Source organism: Meriones unguiculatus, chromosome 6, assembly GCF_030254825.1.
Source record: "Meriones unguiculatus strain TT.TT164.6M chromosome 6, Bangor_MerUng_6.1, whole genome shotgun sequence".
NCBI classification, from domain to species: domain Eukaryota; kingdom Metazoa; phylum Chordata; class Mammalia; order Rodentia; family Muridae; genus Meriones; species Meriones unguiculatus.
The window spans coordinates 22,247,307-22,269,166 of NC_083354.1; the positions used below are offsets into that span (position 1 = coordinate 22,247,307).

At 49.8% G+C, this 21,860-nt stretch overlaps 1 protein-coding gene across 4 annotated transcripts in view; it reads right to left on the reverse strand.

Annotated features, from left to right (window-relative positions):
* The window catches only part of Dapk2 (death associated protein kinase 2), a 111,606-nt gene extending 90,029 nt beyond the window's left edge, over positions 1 to 21,577 (reverse strand). For 3 of the 4 annotated variants that reach the window (XM_021644229.2, XM_060384864.1, XM_021644228.2), the window contains exons 1-2: positions 18,804 to 18,934; positions 11,878 to 11,975 (exon numbers count right to left, since the gene is read on the reverse strand). In XM_021644229.2, coding sequence (XP_021499904.1) covers positions 11,878 to 11,969 — 92 coding nt within the window. In that variant the 5' untranslated portion in view covers positions 11,970 to 11,975; positions 18,804 to 18,934. Of the gene's footprint in view, positions 1 to 11,877; positions 11,976 to 18,803; positions 18,935 to 20,279; positions 20,340 to 21,484 lie in introns of those variants that run through there. The other variant, XM_060384862.1, reaches the window with a different exon arrangement.
* Positions 21,578 to 21,860: the final 283 nt, after the last annotated feature.

The following is a 21,860-nucleotide window of genomic DNA, read 5'->3' on the forward strand; positions in this document are numbered from 1 at the left end:
TCCAAAGAACCTGGCTCTACCCAGGGTTAAAGAAACAAGTCAGGACAAGGTTCACCAGGCCCACACCAGTGCAAAAAGATGTTGCAATGCAGGATGACCCTGAGACACTACAAAGCGCTCAAGTAAATATTCTAAATAGCCAGAGGATGTCAAAGAGTTCTGCATGCTTACTGGTTGGCTCTGTCCCCTCCAGACAGGAAAATAATGAAGGTCCTGGAACACGGCCTTGAGGAAATGCCTCCCAGGATCCACCTCTACCTTCTCCTGGGTACAGACACAAATCCATAGCCCATAGGAACCTGTGACTGCTCCAGCCCACATGTACTGAATGCCCAATGTAGGTATGTCCAGCTACCTACTAGAAATAACAAGGACACTAAGCCTAATGCTTGGTCCTGTCTTCAAAGGGCTCACAATCTGACTTGGAAAGCAGCTTGTGACAGTGATGCCCGAAACGCAAACTCTAAGGGCCATGAGTGGGTCTCTGAAGAGGAACCCATGTGAGGGTCTCAGAGGGAACGGAGGTGTTTATACAGTGTGAGGGCTGAGAGGAATTAGGAAGGGGATACGAGGACTAAGAGCAGAGAGAATCGGGAGAAAAAGAACAATTCATTAAAAGCCTCAGGCGGAGCAATTGGAGTGAGAACTATATTAGGTTGATCTGGATGAATGAGGTAGTGGGCTAGCTACATCACCTCTTTCAATCTAGCAGCCACTTTCTCACAACACCGTCCCTGTGGTTCAGACGTGTGGCCACAGATGACAACCATCATGCTACATGTATCAGCCATAACCTCATTCAGTCCACAGGAGAGGGATAGATTCAAACCTTGACCTGATAAAGTATATAGTATGTGTTACTCTTCTCATTTCACACATGATGAAAACCAAGGGTCTGGGGAATGAAGCAACTTGCCCAAACTCACACAGGCCACCAGCAGTAATGCATACTCAGGTTCAACCCTTGACCTTAAATGTCCCATTCTTGGCCACATACTGGAGCTACCCCACAGACATAGTCTAGCACACAAACTTCCCTGATGTGAAGGGACACGGGGAACTACAGAAGAGTGTGGTAGATCCAGCGCCTCTTACCTAGGGCCTGGAGACCTTCCTAGCCAGCAAGAAGTCTTATAGAGGCACTCACAGACTCCAGAAGAAGCCCATGTAGGGGTTCATGTGAGATTCCAGTCATGTCTCCAAACCCAACAACTACTGTAGGTATCCCACTTTGAGATGGGTTTTAAAGATTATTTTTACTTTATGTGTATAAGCATTTTGCCTACATGTATATATGTGTACCACCGGCATAGGGCCCTTGGTGGCCGAAGAAGGCATCAAATCCCCTAGAACTGGAGTTATAGACAGTTGTGGGTCACCATGTGGATATTAGGACACTGCTCTTACCTGCCCAGCCAGCTCTGCAGCCCTAGATGGGTCTTTAAACCTCACCCTCTCAGGAATGAGACTGCTACTCAGATCTGTATCCACGACCTTCTGTCGACATGTGGCAGTATCCCCACTCATCTGGCCTCTCTGCTCTCTCGGGCAGAGACTGGGTCCTTGTGACTCTTCTTCCTCATCCATAAGATGGGCATAATGGCTTCCTACCATCCACTAGCCCCATACGGGGACAGTCAAGATCAAATGCAGCAACAGAGGAAAACTGCACAGTCTAGCTCTTCAGAAACAACCGTCACCTCTTAGGATAAAGGTGTTGATATCTGTGGTCACCTGCTGGGCACTTTTCACCTACCAAGCTATGTCCTTCAAATCTTCAGAAAAAGTGCTGTTTGGAAAGATGCCAAAAGCAGTTATCTATCACCTGCTAATAGAAGCGTAGGATGGCATTGTTCGGGGATCATTGTTCTGTTGGGTTTGTTGTTGTTGCTCCTGATGGTGGTGGTGGTGGTGGTGGTGAGAGTGTGCGCACGCGCGTGTGTGTGCATGGAGGTCAGAAGTGAGTACTGAGTTGTGTTCCTCAGGGGCTATCCACCTTGCATTGTGAGTACTTTACTGACAACTATCTCCCCAGCCTGAGAGTTGGCTTTTTTTAAGGAAAAAAATTCAAATTCAAAAATTCTTTTGAATCTACAAAAGAAGACACTGGGTGTGATGGCACATGCCTGTAATCTCAGTATGCAGGAGACAGAGGCAGGAGAATAATGGATTTAAGACTGGTCTGGGATACACTGTGAGAGCCTGACTCAAAAATAAAAGATCCAGCCAGGCAGTGGGGGTGCACACCTTTAATCCCAGCACTCAGGAGGCAGAGGCAGGTGTATCTCTGAGTTTGAGGCCAGCCTGGTCTACAGAGCAAGTGCTAGAATAGCCAGACTACACGGAGAAACCCTGTCTAGGAAAAAAGGACAAAAGAAAACAAACAAACAATCAAACCAAACCAAAAGATCCAGTGTCCACTCAGAGAGAGGTTGTAACAACAGGATCAATTGCCTAAATATAGATGGATGGACCAGCCCCTCCCTGAAAATGGCAGGATTCACCTGAGTGTGCTGTGATTCTGAAGAGGCTCCTATGGACCCTGAAAGCCTGGGGGCAATGAGAGGAACAACAGATGAGGGGGCCTGGAGGCCTCTGCTCACCCTCTTCCCCTTTCACTGAGACCTGTTTATAACCTGCTTCCTTCTCCTTGGCTGTCCACATAAGGAGTTCTGCTCTGTAAACAGTCAGCTCTCCTGAAGGGGAACAGGAGCAGGCACATTTTTCTCAGCAAAGGGCCAAATGGTAAATATTTGAGGCACTGGGGACCAAAAAGCAAGATCCACATGACTAGCTAGGTATTATATAACATGGCAAAAAACAAAGCTTCTGCAAGTATTTAAGTGTTATAATTCAACATACACTAAGTAACTGAGTTTGTTTTGTTTTGTTTTGTTTTATATTGGTTCCCAGATGGAAATAGGGGTACAGATAACTCCAACTCTAGGTTGGCGTTCCCTACCATCAAATACACTGGAAAAGTTTACTTGTAAAAAACTATCCTAGCTGGGCATGGTGGCACACACCTTTAATCCCAGTGCACAAGAGGCAGAGGTAGTTGGCTCTCTGTGAGTTCTAGGCCAGCCTGGTCTACATACTGAGTTCCAAGCCAGCCAGACTGACAAAATGAAAGACTCTCTCTCTCTCTCTCTCTCTCTCTCACACACACACACACACACACACACACACACACAAATTAAATTAAATTAAATTAAATTAAAAAACCTATCCTAATGTCTTAGGGTTTCTATTGCTGCAGTGAAACACCATGACCAAAAAGCAAGCTGGGGAGGAAAGGGTTTATTCACATACTTATACTTCCACATCACAGTTCATCACCAGAGGAAGTAAGAAAGAAACTCAAGCAGGGTAGATCCTGGAGGCAGGAGCTGACACAGAGGCTAAGTGGGGTGCTGATTAAAGGCTTGCTTCACGAGGCTTGCTCAGCCTGCTTTCTTATAGCACCCGGGACCACCACCGGCCCAGAGCCCCACCCACAATGGTTGGTCACTAATTCAGAAGATGCCTTACAGCTGGATCTCATGAAGGCATTTTCTCACCTGAGGCTCCTTTCTCTCTGATTACTGTTGTTGACGCAAAAACCCAGCCAGTACACCTACCTATTTGGCCTGTCACACAGGTCAATTCAAATGTTTTGTGTAGGACTGTTGTTTTCTGGCCCCTGGTTTAGACAATGTGGAATGAAGTTCTTAGGGTCTGCTTTGAGACTGGACAATGCTGAAAGGCTGAAGGTGTGGCTGTCCCTTTGTAGGAGCCCTGGATGGCAGGGCCTAGACGGACCTCTACCTGCACTGCTTGCACTTTAGAGCCCTGGGTGCTTTACTGCAGATTAGTTGATGCAAGGGGGAGGAATGAGAGCTCACTCCCGTTTCCTCTCGGAAGCACCCCTCAAGTACCCACTCTCCCAAAGGCACTCAGTCTGCATGCGTCCAAGCAGAACCCTGGGGCTAGCGTTCTGGGCTCCCAGGACCATGCATCTGCATCCCTTCTGCAGCTGGGGAAGGGAGCAGCAGCATCCTTGCCAAGAGCTCTGCCCTGGTCCTCGAAAGCCTGCCAGAGGAGTGCCCTGCTTTCATCATCTGTGAAAAAAGAATAATTGTATGTGCCCTACCTTCCTTGCTGTGGCCAGAACTTCACATTAGCTATAAAATGTAATGAAATTAAAGAGAACTATTATAGGAGAAAGCTAAAGAAATAAAGACAATGACGTTGTAACTTAACTGTAAGTTAAAGGGAAAGCAAACAAGATTTTAACTACTTGAAATTCCCAATGGAAAAATCTTAACATTCCTTCCCAAAACTCTTTAACTGTTACACACACACACACACACACACACACACACACACCAATGAGTGAAGTGTTGGGAGATGCACACTTGTTAGAGGCACTGCACACTGCTTAATATTTCTCCTTTCAACCTCTAAGCAAATCAGTCCTAACTCTTGCTTTGGTATGCTACCTCTGGGGACACACCCGGCAGAAATAATGCCAAGGGAGAACTCTGAACAAATGAGTTCACAGAAACACTCTTACTTTTGGCATAAAAAAAAAAGAAATGCTAATTGAGAATGTTTATAGAGGAGAATAGAACGAAGTTAATCAACCTATACTTAGTTTTTTAAAGGCCAGTCTTTAAAAAATACCAGTATCACATAGTTCAAGATTAGAGGTGCTAGAGAGCTGTGACAAGGAAACGCTACAGGCAGCCCTGCACTGGCTCTTATAAAGTAGGGAGGAGAACTACAAGGAACACTAATGGGGGTGGCAGGTGGCTCAGCTGGCGGGGTGCTTGCCTCCAATGCACAAAGACGCGGGTTCCAGCCTCCGCACCACATAAGCCAGGCGTGCTGTAACCCCACCACTCAGGAAGTAATGGAGGCGGAAAGATCAGAAGGTCAAAGCCATCCCCAGCTAAGCACATTCAAGGCTGGCCTGGGGTCTATGACATTCTGTCTTAAGGGGAAAAAGAAATCCCTAATGGCAGAGTCAGGCAACGTGACATGTACCTGTAATCCTAGCACCTGGAAGACAGGCAGGAGGGCCAGTTTGAGACCAGCCTGAGTTATACAGCAAAGTCAAAGCAAGCCCATCACCATCCCTACAAAACAAAAACAAAACACCACAAATGGAAATGTTGACATAATTAGAATGAGAGTGATTGCTTAGAGTATTAAATGTCCTGGTGATAAAAGAGGATGTCAATGTCCTTAGGAAATACATCATGAAGTGTCATGGGATGAAGAGCCATTATGTCTGCAACTACTTTCAATGGCTCAAAAACAATGACAGACAGAAATGTACACACCCATAGCCTCAGGGGATAAAGGGCAGAGAGAGAAGGAAGAAAGGGAGAAGGATGTAAAAGATGATAAAAGTTGGGGTATCTAGGACAGGCCAGCTAGCTTACCTTAGCAAGTAGAGGCGCTTATCCCCAAACCCGATGGCCTAAATTCAGTCCCTGAGACCCACGTGGAGGAAGCCAACTTCCGAAAGTTGCCCTCTGACTTCCACACATACACACTGTGGTGTGGCGCAGGCTCTGCTCCCACACACACACACACACACACACATGAACAAATACGCAAATAAGCAAATGTGGCTTGCTCGTTTTTTTAAGAATTGAGACAGCAGCTGTAAACATAGCTCAGTGGCACTTAGTGCTCTACAGAACCAGAGTTTGGTGCCTGGAGCCTACAATGGACAGCTAGCTCACAACCTCCTCTAACTCCAGTTCCAGGAGATCTGATACCCTCTCCTGGTCTCCACAGGTACACACACACACACAAATAAATAAATATATAAATAAAGTCTTTTGAAATTTAGGTGATATCTAGGTGAAAGTTCACAAGAGTTCCCTTATTCTTACAATTTTCTTCTATTACTTTTGAAAATTGAGTACTCTGGGTACACTGGAGGGAATTTTTTTTAATGAGTCAAAATAAAAAACAAACAAACACAAAACCTACATGCTGACAATAAACAAACAGAAAACAAAGTACATCCTTAAATCCTGGGTAGATGGTGATGGCCTCAATGACCCCTCAGGAGAACCTCTTGGGTCCTCACAATGAAAACTGGGCTCCATGAGACCCGCCCATGGGGGGGATGATTTGCATGTTTGCTGAGCTTCCCTCTGACCGAAGCAGGCTCCACTCAGCCACTTTGTTTGAGTGGCTTTGTGCTTTGTTTTCCTCACAATGGGTGATGAACAGGCCCCCTCCCTCTCCAGGACTTCTGTCATCCAGGGCTCTCTGCAGGCAGCCCTGGCTCTGTTGTGCTCTTTTACCCAAGCCCAGGCCCACCACTCCTGAGTCCTTGCTTTATGGCTGCCTTCCCTCACTAAGAGCTCTGGGACTCAGTCATGAGAAGGCACCCCTCTCAAGGCAGTAGCTTCCCCCTCTGATGCCTATTACATGTTTTTGGGGTAACAGGAAGCCACTGCACTCTACTGCACCGTTTTGCATCCATCTGGCTCATAATGGCCTTGATTTGTTCCATAGGAAAGGTGCTCCAAGAAACCCCTGGACTGGAAAGCCCCCATCTACTGTGGTGCTGACAGGACCGGAGGTAGAAATGCCATGCTCGTGCCTCGGCATTAAGAGAGCTGCCGCTGGCTCCCTTCGCCCACCTCTCCTGCTGTTGATCACTTTTCCATCCTGAGCTGGGCCACGGTTGTGTGCATAAAAGACTCCCAGGTTTAAAAACAACAATAACCATGGAAGCTGCAGAACAGACTCCTGCCCGGGAGTCTGTGGCCTGGCGTGCTTCTCGCCCCTACCTTCTGCAAAGGATGAATGAATATGTTTGTCCTGCCATTCCACCCTTCTCGGCCCTCAGCAAGTCTCAGCCTTTACCCTCACCACCCTGAACACTGACCACCACTGGAATTCATGACCTCGAAGAATAATCCTCATCGATTCTGATTAAATTATGGATCCAGGGAGCTAGAGACATGGCTCAACAGTGAGGAGCATTTTTCTCTTGCAGAGGGCCCAGGTTTAGTTCCCAGCACCCACATGGCAGCTTACAACCATCCATAACTCCCGTTACAGGGACATCCAACCCCCTCCTCTGACCTCCAGGGGGCACCAGGCACACACAGGGTGCACATACATACATGTAGGCAAACACTCATACACATAAAATAAGATAACTAGATCTAAAAAGAACATGAGCTTCCTTCCAATGTGACAGGCCGAGAATGGAGTCCTGGCTGCCCTCCTTAGATGGTGTGACCGTAAATACATAACTTCACTTCTCTTGCTTTCCTCAACTGTTAAATGGAAATGTTGAGTCCACCTGCATTGTTCTGCAGGGACAGGGAGGACTCCGAGCAGGCTCTGACAAGGACAGGAGATCCCTGGCCAGTCACTTCACCTTCTCAGAGGCAAGGAAACACCAGCACAAAGGCCCCAGAGCAGCTGAGGCGTGGGCTCTGCCTAGAGAGAGTTCCCGAATTTCAGCCTGACTTTCTCTGAGGTTTGCTGTGTCTCCTGAACTTTATGGTAGCATAATTCTGTCCCCTGAGGTGGCTACTCAGTGCTTTGGGAGCAGAGCATCACATGGAGGTGTAAGAATTAAATATGGGGCCGCCAAGATGACTCAGAGGATAAAGCCTCCTCCTGCCTCTAGCCTGAGTACCTGAGTTCAGTCTCCATGATGGAAGGACAGAACCAGCTCCCACAGGATGTCCTCATATGCACGCATACACAGTGCTGATCAGCTTACAACCTCTTGGAATTCCAGCTCTAGGGGATCTGATGTTTCTCCAGGGCCCCTGCACTCATGTACTCATACCTACAATCTCTCTGTCTCTCACACACACAAATAAATAGTTTTTGTTTGTTTGTTTGTTTTTTGTTTTGTTTTTTTACACCAAAGAATCAGTGTGAGTGCTCCATGGAGAGAAGTGCTTTTGTGTTCTGTTTTCCACTCTAGGTGTCTGTGGGGGCTGAGAACTCACCAAGTGCACAAGGACAAGGTGAACAGCACAGTGGGTGTGGAGAACTGGGGGTTAAGGCTGAAGCGCCTGAAGCCCAGCGGCAGATGGAGGACCTTCGGTCTGCTGGGGAAACACTTTTGTGTGATATGTTTGAGGTAACGCGTGTGGGGATCTAGAATAAAAGCTAATTAATCATTTAGGAAGAGCATGGGTGGAATTGGGGGCGGCGCCACAGTAAGCTGTTGGGGAGTCAGCAATTGATTTGGATTTTAAGAAAAAGGTATACTTTTTTTCCGTGTGTATGTTGCATGCCTGGTGCATCACACCCCTGGTGCCGTAGAAGCAAGAAGAGGACATCAGGTCCCCTAGAACTGAAGTTACAGACAGTTGTGAACTGCCTTGTATGTGCTGGGACTTGAACTCGGGTGTTTTTTTTAAATAATTTTTATTTTTTTATATTAATCACAGGTTTTTTAGTTTGTATCCCAGCCGTAGCCCCATCCCTCATTCCCTCCCAATCCCACCCTCCCTTCCTCATCTCCTCCCTGCCCCCTTCCGAGTCCACTGATAGGGGAGGTCCTCCTCCCCTTCCATCTGACCCTAGCTTATCAAGTCTCTTCAGGACTGGCTGCAATGTCCTCTTCTGTGGCCTAGCAAGGCTGCTCCTCCCTTGGGGGAGAACTCAGGTTCTTTTGGAAGAACAGCCAGTGTTCTTAACCTCTAAGCCATCTCTATAGCACCCTAGAAGTATAATTTTTAATAGTGAGGGGAATGAATGGGCAAAAACAAATCGCAGAAGTTTGAAGGAAACCTTTGGCCTTAGGTTCAGTGTGGTCTGATGCCTAAGACAGGAAACCAGATGTAGACCTGACATCAAAGACAAACATGAGTTAGGCCTAACTTCAGCTGGCCTCTCCCAGCTGCCTGCTCCTCTTTGCCTTCTGGGCCACCTTAGCTCTTAGAGGAATGTGAACTCATGCACAAGCGGACAAAGAGCAGGAGGGGTGTGTGCAAGAGTGTTGTCAAGATTACAGGAAGGACTCAGAAATAAAAATAGCTTATGATTGAATACGGTGTTGTTGTTGGGGTTTTTGTTTGGTTTTGGTTTTGGTTTTTCAGACAGGATCTTACTAGGTAACTGACCAGCTGGCTTCCAACACACAGAGATCCCCCTGCTGCTGCCTCCCAAGCACTGAGATTAGGGTGTATACCATGCACCTGGCTGTTTGTTTTGGAACACAGAGGTCTTACTATGTTGCTAACATTGGCCGCAAACACTTTCTCTCAAAGACTCAGCCCCCCACCAAAAAAAAAGAAAAACAACTACCGTACCTCCTGTTCTCTCCCACTCCCCAGAAGCATTCAAATAAAGGAAAATGGTTTTGTGTGGGGGTCGCTATGTTCCTTTAAGGCTGGGACCCCAAAAAAGATCACCAGCCCCCATCTTTATACCGTCACACAAGTAGTCTGTGATTCTGGAAAAGCCCGCAGTATTAGCCTCCTGTATAAAACAATGGGTCCGGTCAGTATTCCCCTGTTCTGCCCAACTGGTAGTTAGGAAGGCTGGGAGAGGCCAAACTATATAAGCTAGCATTTCTCTAAACACTCCAGAAAGAGTAGGCAATCTCCAGCATTGTGAGCAGGCCAGAGCAGAAGCTGTGTGCACAGCCAAGTGTCCACACTCGGCCCTCTCGGAGCGGCCTTGCTCACCGGGCCGTTATTCTCCCTTAAGCATCCTTTCCTCTCCCTTCATATCTGACCTGACCATGACTCACCCTCTGGAACCCACTTGTTTGGTGCCTCTCTACATCAATAAATTATAGACTTCGAGAAAACAGGACACAAGCTTTCCTTCCCACCGCCTCAGGCGATGCCTGGCACCCAGTAGGTAGGTCCTCAATATGTCAAGTGGCGAAAGCAGGACTAAGCTCTTCACAAGCTGGGTGGCTGGAGGCTCAGAGCTTCTCACAGTCACGTAGCATGCATGAGGATCCCAGGCTGGGTCCCCCAGCACCTCCTAAAGAGAGCAGCTCTAATTCCAGCCCATTCTATAGCCCCCTTCAGAACCCTTCTCTACCTTGAACTCGGTTACAACTGTCAGGTGGGGATCCTGGAAGAAGAGCTTTTAATGGCCTGACCTCCAGCCAAGTCCTCACATGTTTGACCTCTCCACAGCTCCCAGACTCTGCTGACTCTGCCAACCTTTGGGGAGGGAGGGTCCCAGCCCGGGAGGCACACACAGCCTTCACACTCGCAGTAAGGGAGGGCCCGAAACCCCCACTGACTCCTAGTTCTAATAGCTCACATCTAACATGGTAGAAAGGCAAGGCAGGAAGGGAATGACAAGAATTCCCCAGGAACAGCCTCTGTATCCTTCCCCAGGGGCCCTCGCCCAGGCAACTTCTCAATTTCTCTGCCCCTCAGACACCAGTCCAGCCTGGCCTTGTTATCAAGCATGCCTCTAGCCAGGCTGGAGTTCCAGAAGGAACACAGTACCTTGCTCATCATTGCACCCATGGCACAGAACACAGGCCCAGGCAAGGACACTAACTCAAACACCTTTGGCAGTTCGCTGCCAGGAGAGACTGTTTCCTGGCTTGGGGGTGAGGGGTACACAAGGGCCTGAAGCAAAGAGACCCTGATTTTCCATTCGGAGGCAAGCTCCAGCAGAGCACCCCGAAGCCTCTGCCTTCTACCTTTCCCACACACCTTTTCTAGGTCCAAGATAAATAAGCAACAGAAGGCTGAGGGCCCTGGGAGTCTGTGGACATTTGCTCCCCCACCCAACCAGCCTGCCAGGTCAGTTATTCCCCGACCTGTGCCCAACCCCCACCCCCACTACCTCTCGTCTTGGAATAAAGTTCCCTGGCATTGTTCTATTTGGGTTTAAAACAAAGGATGTGAGAACCGGTGTTAATTCAACAATTCTAAAGAAGGCAAAGGCCTCCTGTTTTACCTGTCTGGTCCCAGGAGCGCCTTTAACAGCCCGTAGCTTCGCTGTGCTAGGTGTGTGAAGGGCCGAGGTGGAGTGCCTTGGGGAACACGTTTGAGTGTGCAAGTGCTTCGCCCACAGGAGAGAACAGGGCAGGTGTGCAGGGACAAACTGGACAGGTCGGGACCTTCACTTTGTTTCTTGTGTCAACAACTTTAAGAAACTTGCTTAAACCCTGCTCCACCATCTCCTACCTGTAAGACCAGGGTGAAGGTAACTTCCATCCCTGACATGGCTTTGAGACTAGGACTTTGGGATTGGTATTTTGAAACCACTAAAATCCTATCTAAATAGCAACCGCTCTTAGAAATGGAAGCCCAGGGGTCAGGGGTTGGGGTGGGGGTGGGAGCGACGGGGAGGGGTTTCAGAAAACCCAGCTTCTCCCCTCATAAAATAGTGACTTTGAGATGACAAGATTTAGCACAGCCCTGCTCTGGGCTGAGCAAACAGGACAACTCAGATCCCGGAAACTTCCTGACAAGGCTGGTGTGGCTGTTACTCAATACAAATCCCCTTTTGGGAGGATTACTTCACCTCCCATTCAGACTCCAGCTTTAAAAAGGAAACCCCAGGGAACCACGGAGAATCCCAACAGGACACCAAGAACAAAAACCAACATGCCAGATGCCCAGCCAGCCTGGAAAGGGGGCTTTGAAATTGGGGGGAAAAGTGCCAAGTGTCTTGAAGATTTCCCCTAGCTGTCAGTCAGCGTGTAAGGGAAAACACAGCCCCCAGCCGCGCACAGCTGCTGCGTCATGACGTCAGAGATGGGCTCTGCAGAATCAACGTGAGGATGAATAAACCTCGGGCCTGCTTTGAAAGCTTCTCAACAGCCCCGTGACAAGACCAGCTTTACAGCGCTAATGGCCAGGAGGAGGGTGGGTGTGTCCATCTTACACACCCTCTCACAGAAACTCTTACCTCCCCAGCTCCTCTCCGATGTCATAGAAGTCCTCCACTTTTTGCTGCTTGAAAGTCTCCATGTTTGGACTCCTCATCGGGGCCTGGACCATACAACCCTGAAACGGAAAGAAACCTAAGCTTGGAACGCCCGTGCAAATTAGAACAAGCCTGAGTCTGAGTTCGAAGAGCAACCAAGTGCAAGGGAGAAAACAGCTGAAGTTGCCCACAACTTTGATTCCTTAAGAATGGGTCTGGGCGAGCCTCGCACCTGAGGAGGAGAAGGATGTATACCCCTGGTTCGCAACCTGTGGGTCTCGACCCCATCGGGGTCATGCATCAGGAATCCTGTATATCAGATATTTACATTACGATTCATGATTAGCAAAATTACAGTTATGAAATAACAACAAAATACTTTCATGGTTGGGGGGTCACCACATCGTGAAGAATTGTATTAAAGGGTCACAGCATTTGGAAGGTTGAGAACCACTGATGTACCATGTTTTATGTCAACTTGACACCAGCTAGAGTCATCTGAAAGGGGGGGACCTCAGCTGAAAAAAATACCTCCATAAGACCTGGGGAGGCCCAGCCCATTGTGGGTGGTGCCATCCCTGGGCTGGTGGTCATGGTTTCCACAAGAAAGCAAACTGAGCAAGCCATAATAAACAAGCCAGTAAGCAGCCCCTCCACGGCCCATGCGTTGGCCCCTGCCTCCAGGGTCCTTCCCTGTTTGAGTTCCCATCCCGACTTCCTTCAATGATGAACAGTGATGTGGAAGGGTAAGCTAGGTAAACCCTTTCCTCACCAAGTTTCTTTGGTCGTGGGGTTTCATCACAATAGTAACTCTAAGACATATAGTTTTTATTCCTTTCTTAAATTTTATTTATATTTGTGTGTGTATGTTTATGGGTATATGCACACAACTGCAAGTGCCAAGCAGGCCAGGGGAGGATATCAGCCCGGGAGCTGGAGTTACAGGCAGTTGTGAGCTGTTCCACATGTGCTCTGGAAACTCAACTCAGGTCCTCTGGAAAGGCAGGAGCAAGAGCTCTTAACTGCTGAGCCGTCTCCCCATATCCATTATTTGGTTCTTCTTAATTTTTCTCCTGTCTTTCATTTTTGGCACAGGGTCTTGCTATGAGCCTGTGCTGGTGTAGTGCTCATTGGCTGGCCTCAAATTAGCAGTAATTCTCCTGCCTTAGCCTCCCCAGTGCTGACATCACAGACATGTACCATGTACCATCACACCTGTCTCCGACTTGTTAAGGAAACAGAAAAAGAGTCCTTCCTGCTTGTTCAGATCTGTCTGAGGAAGTTCAGAGAGAAACAGCACCATGGGAACTTCAGCTGCTTGTTCTAAGGTCAGCTCTACTGAGAAAAGCGGTATCTGCAGCTGAGAAACTATGACCCCAGCGGTGTCTATAGCCAGGAATCTATGACCCCAGCACTGCCGGGCAGAAGAATTGAGGATTCAAGGGCAGCCTGGACTAAATGGTGAAACCCCGTCTCAAAAAGTCAAGAGCAGGGCTGGAGGGATGATCGGAGAGTGGTTAAGAGCACTAGCTGCTCTTCCAGAGGACCCAGGTTCCACTGCCAGCACCCACAGTCATACCTAACTCCAGTTCTGGAGGATCTGATGCCCTCTCCTGGCTTCAGCTAGCACTGTGCACCTGTGATATACAGACACACGCAGGCAGAACACCCCTACACATAAAATAATATGTTTAAAGCCAAAATATGGGAGTGCAGCTATGAGGGAGAATATTTGCCCAGAACAAAGCCCAGTTTTGCCTTCGTAAATCATTTAAGTTACCTCTTAGTTTCCCATCTGTAAAATGGGGCCGGTACTGTAAAATCGATTTCAAGTCATGAGATTGTTTTGTGAATGATTAAGCGCTGTGGAAAGACAAAGGATTAGCATGACCTCAGATGGCGAGTCTGAACGGAGTGGTAAACGCTCTCATCACCTCACAGGGAACACGGGTGGGGATGGTGTGACAAATAAAAACAGCACCAGGAGTCAGGAGCCTGAGGTGCTTGGTTCCAGTGCTACTCCCATTTAGCTCCGTGACCTCATCGCTTGGCAGAGGAACCCAGTCTCTTCATCTATGAAACATGGCTGCCTCTGCCGGCACAGGGCAGTCTCACCACAGGGAGCCCTCAGTGTGGGGCGTGCAATCCCCTTTCCCAAGGGGCTACCTGGGGACCACACTCTGAGAGCAGGGCCCAGTTACAGAGAAAGGACCTGCTGCCGATGGACGCATCGCTCAAGGGTCCTTAACGAAGGGCTCTCAGCCCATTTTGGTTAGCATGGGCAGCTGTTCTTCTGCCTGCCAATCAAATGCCAAACACATGACCCTGAGAGGCGGTCCTCTCTCGGGAAGGGGGGGTAGAGGGAATTTCACACAGGACAGGCTTCACCAACATCAAGAGACTGGGGCTGTTCCGGGCTTCAAGGGATGTGTGTGTGTCTCCTTCTCACAAGCCACAGCTCCATTACCAAAATGCCCCCTCCTTCATCTCTTCCTTCAAAGCACACAAATCCCTGAGACACCTCCCCCCTATCCCCGACAGAACTGGCCTGGCTCCCAGGTCTCACTTTCATGGTCAATTGCCTGTGAACACCCATGACCCTTGATGTATCTTCCTTCTTCACGTCCACTGTGCAGCCAGGGAGGGCCTGAGTGTTCGCAGATACTCAAAAGAGCAAGCCTAGGTATAGGACCAGGTTGGTGTGGATTGTCCCTGTCACCCACAACAGGCTGGCACCCTTTCTCATCCTCAGCCCCCTCATCTGTAAACAGGGACACCCCTATAATTCCTAACATCGACTTCATATACCAATGTGGGGATCCATTGGGGGGAAGAATGTAAGATACTGCAAAGTAAGGAAGATGGTTATATTGTTACTTAACTTAGCCGAGGCCGCTATGTCTCTGCCTCCCACAGCTATGAAGACAACCAATTCAATTCTGTCCTCAGGAAAAGATTTTGGGGTCCCCTTAGCAAGTTTAACTGCACAAGAACTGGAAACTGAACCTGTGTTCACGCTCACTAAGCCTGCAGGCCTTCAGAAACCAACACTCTTGCCAAATAAACCATTCATTCATTCTTAGAGGAGGACACCAAGCTCACACAGAGAGGTAAAAGCAGAAAACCCCTCAAAAATTTCTTGGCAGGAACATGAAGCATGGTCCCAGAACAGCCGTGAGCTTCCCTTTTGTGGGAGACCAGCTCCATTTGCCATCAAGAGCTGAGCTCGATTCAAAGAAGCCCCAGTTTCCCCAGGAAAAAAAAAAATGTCCAGGGATGGAGGGAGGGGAAGAGAGCTCAGACAGAGATCCACACCCCAGTCCACATATCCTACATTACAGCCACAGAGGACTTTCCTGTCCTCCCAGTTCCCCTGCCACGTCACTGCTCCAGAAGGGCTCTTTCCACAAGAAGCCCACCCAACAGCGGCTCCATGCCCTCAGGGTCTAGTAGCCCAAGCACCACTTCCTGTGAGGCTCCATGACTCCCTTCTTCTCTTTTCAAATTCTAGAAAATCTCCTTACTGAGCTTAGGTTAGAATTTTCTCATTCGGGGTTCATAGTCTGTGCCTGTCTCAAAAAGAAAAGCAAAGACACTGGAGAGACGGCTCCGTGGTCAGTTCCTGGTGCCTCACAACCGTCTGTAGCTGCAGTTTCCGGGGAGCTGGCAGCCTCTCCTGGCTTCCACAGGCACCAAGCACAAATGCAGTGCACAGACATACATGCAGGCAAAACCCTCATAAACATAAAATAACAATAAATTCGGAAGAGAGAGAGACGCAGTCATGCACGCTTGGATTCAAATCCCAATCTGTCACTTACAACCACTTTGCCCTTAGCTGAGCACAAAACAGCTATTCTGAGCTTCAAACCAACGTCCATGGAGCACAGGGCTAGTCAACCCTGCTGTGGGCGCGTGCATAGAGCCACCACAGCAAACCAGACTGCCAGCGGGGGGAGGAGGGTGTGTGAGCACACACACTGGGAAAAATGACTCTGAATACTATGGAACCATTTCTGTGACTGTACTGTGAGAAACATGTGCAGCTGTTTTCCAGAATGGTCCATGCAGCAACAACTAAAAATTGAACCCAACCAAATGCCCATCAATGGAAAAATGGATAGACCCGATGAATACATACACACACACACACACACACACAAACACAATTGACACTATACAACAGTGTGAATTAGTGAAGTACTTCACAAGCATGAAGAAAAAAAAAACAGATCCTACAAAAAGATTGTAAGCTGCTTGATTCAATTAGGAGAAGCTTATGCACAGAACTGAGGATCGGTCTCAGGTATTGGGTAATGTATGTAGCCTGTATGAAGCCCTGGCTTCCATCTCAGCACCAAATGCACTGGGTATGGTTGGCACACAGGTGTAATCCCAGCACTCAGGAGGTGCCTTGAGCTTCAGGCCAGTGTGGGCTGTAGCGTAAGACCCTATCTCCAAGAAGAAAAAGAAATGGGAACATAAAAGCGCTGGGGACACATCAGTCTGCAGAGTGCTTGCCTAGCAGACACAAACCAGCCCTGGCTTCCATCCTCAGCACTCCCTAAACCAGCCACGGTGGCTCGTACCTATAATCACCCTGCCGGGTGGAGGCAGGGAATCAGAAGTTCAAAGTCATCCTTGGCCACACGATGAGTTCAAAGCTAGCCTGGGATAGATGAGATCCTGGGGCGGGGTTAGTAAGCTAATATCACCTTTATTTTTCAAACTGTTTTTTAGATCTATTTCTATGCATATGGTTGCTTTGCCTGCATGTGTGTCCATGAGCCACATGTGTGCAGTGCCCAGAGGACGGAAGAGGGCATCAGGTCCTCTGGACTGGAGTTACAGGCGGTTGTGAGCCACCATGTGGATTCTGGTGATCCAACCCAGGTCCCCTGGGAGAACAGCCAGTGCTGTTAACTACTGAGCCATCTCTCCAGCCCCATAATAAAGATCTATTTTATAAGTAAGATGGCCTATGTGAAGTGCTTTTGGAGACTCATGAAGGCAAAGGGTGTAACAATTGCCCTCTCTCCCCTGGTAGTAGCCGATATACAGCTGGTGCTCTAAAAATGGTGATGTGCAGTTAGTGCCCTGGCCTCTTTTCTCAAGACCACGACTCAGATACTTTGCTATCAAGTAAAAACACCTATGGCACCTTATCACCCTTCTATAACACCTCCACAAGATCCACTTGGATTTTAACAAATTGTCAGAGTCAGGTACAGCACCTCTAAGGTAGAATTATAACCACCGACTTTGAAAAGCTGAAACCACATATCAGAGGCGAGGGATATGACTACAACTTTTGACCAGAGGCTCAGACTACCAGCTCCAGACATTCCAAAGATGACACCCACCTGGGTGTCATTCTCCCAAGGGCCCCTGGGAACTCACCTTCCTGCCCATGGCCTGAGTATCAAGCACCACTTTAGGAAGTAACACAAACTTCCTAGGACCCCACAGGAAGGGACCTCACGGATACCTTTTCAGTTTAAACTCTTCCTTGGAAGTCAGAAGGCTGAGGAAGTGGGCCAGAGCACTTCCACTGTCCCTGCTATGAACGGCGGTTCTGGGTAAAAACTCATCTCAAAACAAAAGTCTGAACCCACTGAGATCTAGTCTAACTCACTTGTTTGACACAAGGAGGAATCTGAGATTCATACAGGAGAAGGGACTTACCCACCATCAACCCAGCTAGGCCATCAAGCTTCCCAGGGATTTTTTTTTTTTTTTTGATAGTTACGCAACTCCACGAAGGGTGGCTCAAGATTGGAAAGCCAGTGGCTTCTGGGAGGACAACTCCAAGGTAAGAGAAGGTGCTCATGTCTGGAACCCACCCCACACTCTCTAAGTCTCCGCTGCTGGTCAAAGCTCTCCCACCTTACCCGTTTCCGGTAAGAGAAACCAGGCTATGGCAGGAACAGGCAGTGGTTTGGCGCGCGCGCGCGTGGGGTGGGGGTGGGGGTGGTGGGGGTGTTACACACACCCACCACACACACCCATGAAGAATCCTCAGAGTAGGGCTCTGGGAAAGCTGCCAGCAGAAGGGAGGGGACTCTAGCATCACAGAACCTTTGGACAATCCCTGATAAGGAAGCTGAGGCTCAGAGAGGGTCAGCCTCCTGCCTGAGTTGACATGAGAAAAACTCCATCTTTTGGTAGAACGTTCAGCTTCTTTGGTTCAGCCGGATTGTCTGCCCCCACATCTAGCAGAATGGAAGGCTCTAGGGGAGTGCTGGCTTTTATTCCTGCCGGCAGGAAGCTTGTCACTGGCAGCAGATACCCACCCTTTCCCAACCCCTGTTCAAGCCTGTTAGGAGGCTATCAATGCCATCACTTTAAATGCCAAAACCTTAACAGCGGGTGGGTGGGGAGAAAACAGGGCTCTGAACTGAACTCTGAAGCAGTCAGGGTGCCAGCCCCTCTTGTCAACAAAACTCCCTAGGATGCCAAGGCAGTTGGGAACCAATGTCAAAAACCAAAAGAGCTGCCTCCAGCTGCCTTCAGATTCTAGAGGACAGGGAGCAAGGAAGTGTCCCTCCTCCACCTGCCCACAGCTCCATAGGTCACACTCGAGCTTCATTTCGCAGGAAGCAACCTCCTTAAGAGGTGGGGAGGAGGTGTGAGCCCACAGAGGACCGGTCCCCTTTGAAGGCGCCAAACTTGATGCATGGTTGTCTCCCTTCTCCTGCCCAGGTGTCAGGCCTCTGTCCGTCTCCCCAGCCCGGCACCGGGATCAGAATGCCAAGCTTAGGAGGCACCCAGAGATAGCAGCGTGCAGACTGGCCTGCCGGGGCCCCACAGCGCGTAAACTACAGAAGGGCCATATCCTCGACAGGCAGGCAATGCCCGGCCACCCAGCCCCTGCTGCCGTCGAGCCCCGTGGCCCAGGCGCTACTCACGGAGAGAGGCTGCGCTGCATGCGCGGCGGGCAGGACAGGCACCGGGGCGCGGCGGGGTGCACGGCCAGAGGCTCCGCTCTGCTCCCGGAGCCCGGCGTCAGCCAGCAGAGCCTCCGAGGAGCCGAGGGGGCGGAGCGGCCAGCCCCGTCCCAGGCGCCGGCTGGAGGTGCGCCCGGGACGCTCGGCCCGGAGCTCGGCGCGCCCCCTGCTGGAACCCTCGCGGAACCGCCCCGAGGTGAGGGCTGAGATGCTCAGGAGACCAGCAGATTCCCTGGTCCTTTCCCACCCGTCTCTCACATGCTGTGCCAGCTGGAGCGAACCAGCTTGAGTGAACGGATGATCCACGCACTACACAGCCTGGCACAACTTCCCAGAAAATACTATTTCTCTGTCCTTCGTCCCCACCCACGCACACCCTGAGTAAGCCCCACTACCCCAACTCCCAGCTCCGGTATTCCCGGACTACACAAATTCCCCAGGGACCTCACCTGCTTTGGTTCACATAAGGGCAAAAAGTTCTCGTATCCCCTACTCATCCCCAACCCAGCTTGGAGGCTGCCCGCGATTGCCCTTTCCGCCAGCCCTGGCACCATTCCTGAGTGCGGCCCCTGTAGCACCGTTAAGCCTGTGTTAAAGTACTTGGGAGTGAAGTCTTCTCTCTTCCTTCGGCCAGAAAATATCAGAGGAGAAATGAAATCGCGTGGTAGCCTTGGTGGCTGGAAACCAAACTGAAGCCAAGTTTAGTGGTCTCAGTTCAAGATCGGAGGCCTTTCAAGGAAGGAAGTAAAGGCCACCACCTAGAGTACTCAGCCCCAAGCACCGCCACGGCTGTGCTGTCAGTTTGGCTGGATACAGTCACTTAGGAGATCCGTAATCCTCTGGTCGTGCCTGGAGGCCTTTCTAGACTGAGTAACCTGAGCTTTGGGGAGACCCCCCTAGATGTGGACAGCAATATTCTATGGGTCCAGGACTTTGATGGGGCGGGGGGCGGGGCACAGTTCATAGTGAGTGCCACCCTGCTCTTATCTGATCTTCAGCGTCTGGGACAGCCTCAGGGAAGATCCCAGGCCTTCAAGTTTGTGAAGACAAACCTTTATGTTTGGGCGGGTACTAGGGTTTTCCTCAATGAACAGAGTACCGGCAGTCGCCTCTCTCTCTCCTTCCCCTCCCCCGCGTGTGTGTGTGTGTGTCAGCAGTCACCTCCCCCTCCCCCCGTGTGTGTGTATGTGTGTATGTGTCAAAACAAACCCTTTCTTGAGTTGCTTTCTCACAGCAACAAAAAAAGTAACACAGTCACCCTTAGGCACACTTGGTGCCTGATAAGTTGGCAGAACCTAATGACCAAAGAGACAGGGCAGGGATGGAGCTGGTGCGTGTGTTGGCCGTTGTAGATGACACTAGGGTTGGCTTCTATGATGCAAGGCATGAGGGCCAAGTGAAGGACTTAGTGTAGATCCAAGCTCAACGTTTACTTACTGTGTGACCTCAGGCAGATGACTTGATTCTCCATGTCTCGCCTCCTGAAGTCATATGGAGCTTAAGAAAAAAAAAAAAAAAAAGCATATTTGGTTAGTTTTCAACACCTTTGAAAGTCTTAGGTCAGTGCCTTGCCCTCAGTTAAGAGTTCAATGAGTTTTAGACACGCCTGTATTCTGTAAATGTCTGGGTGTGAGCTCCCTGGGGGAGAAGATAGGTCTTATTCACCTTTGCTCCCACTCCACTCCACCTTGCCCAGAGCAGGTTCTTAGGAAGTACCAAATAAAGTCTGGAATGCAGACTTCTTGGCAATGGGTCCAGTGCTGACACCTCTCCTAGACTGTCAGGTCAGCTGGTTCCTCCACGGCTGGTCCTCTGCTTGGGTGGCACAGACAGAAAGCCTCCTCTTCCCAAGGGTGGCCTAGTGACTTGGCTTTCCAGCTCCGCCTGCCCAGCCCCAGCCTCCACTCCTAGACAGAAGGCAGCTCCCTGCCCTCCACACCCAGCCGTGGAGGACTTGGGTATGAAGCAAGCTGTGCCTGCTTTCTCGGGAGGAGGTCCTGGGGTTTCTGTTACTACAGCCTTGAACCCACCATGGGAAGGGCAGCTGGGAGGCTTGGAGGATAGGGGCTTTCTGGGCTTGTGTGTGCTCTGACTCACTCTGCAAGTGCTGGGAGAGAAGCAGAGGCCCAGTGCTTAAGGGTCAGGTCTATCCCTTGAGGGGCCTGGAGAGAGAGGGAAACCTGAAGTCAAGCTTGAAAGAAGAGCTGTGTTAGCAGGAAGGACCAGAAGAGAACAAGGGGATCTAGAAAACAGGAACCTCCGTCTGTGTGTAAATGGCTGTGGGTGTGAAACCACCTGTCATGGCCTGCCCAGACTTCCTGACCAGCAGAGGGGCCACGGGGAAGAATCTTGACCTAAGCATTTGCCTTTTGCTTAAGGCAGAGGGTGGTGACACGTACACAGGCCCATCTGTACCCTGACCGTTCCCTTCTTTGAGGTTTGGTTGCCTCATCTGTGAAATGAGAATAAGCACCTTCAGGGCTGATGTTAGGAACAGTATATCTCTCTCTCCCTCTCCCTCTATCACTCTCCCTCCCTTTCTCCCTCCCTTCCTTCCACTCTGTAGCCCAAACACACATGTACACACACACACAGCCAAACATTTGAGAAAACAGTGACCCTTCCCTGACCCAAGCCCCCACCTTGAGACAGTCTGCCCCTGTGCATCGCTCTTTTTCCTCCTTCATCTATCCAGGTCTCACTTTGAGTCTACCTCATGCATTCAGACCCTTCTCAGGGTCCACCACAGGTACCGTGAGCTGCTCCTGTAGAGAAATGAGGCACTCACATAAGGTCAGGAACTCAGAGACAAGCAGAGGAGATATCCTAGAAAAAGATTCAGAAGTTCTGCATTCTGGGGCCAAGCCAGGGTCTGGGCAGAGCCCAGCAGGAGTGCAGAGATGGGAGGGAAGGGTGTTGAGTGCCAGGGAGAAAACAGCAGGGAGGCTCCCGGAGGACAGGAAGGCTCCCTGAGCTCATAGTCATATCTGCAAAGCTGAGGACAGTGTCACCTTTCTG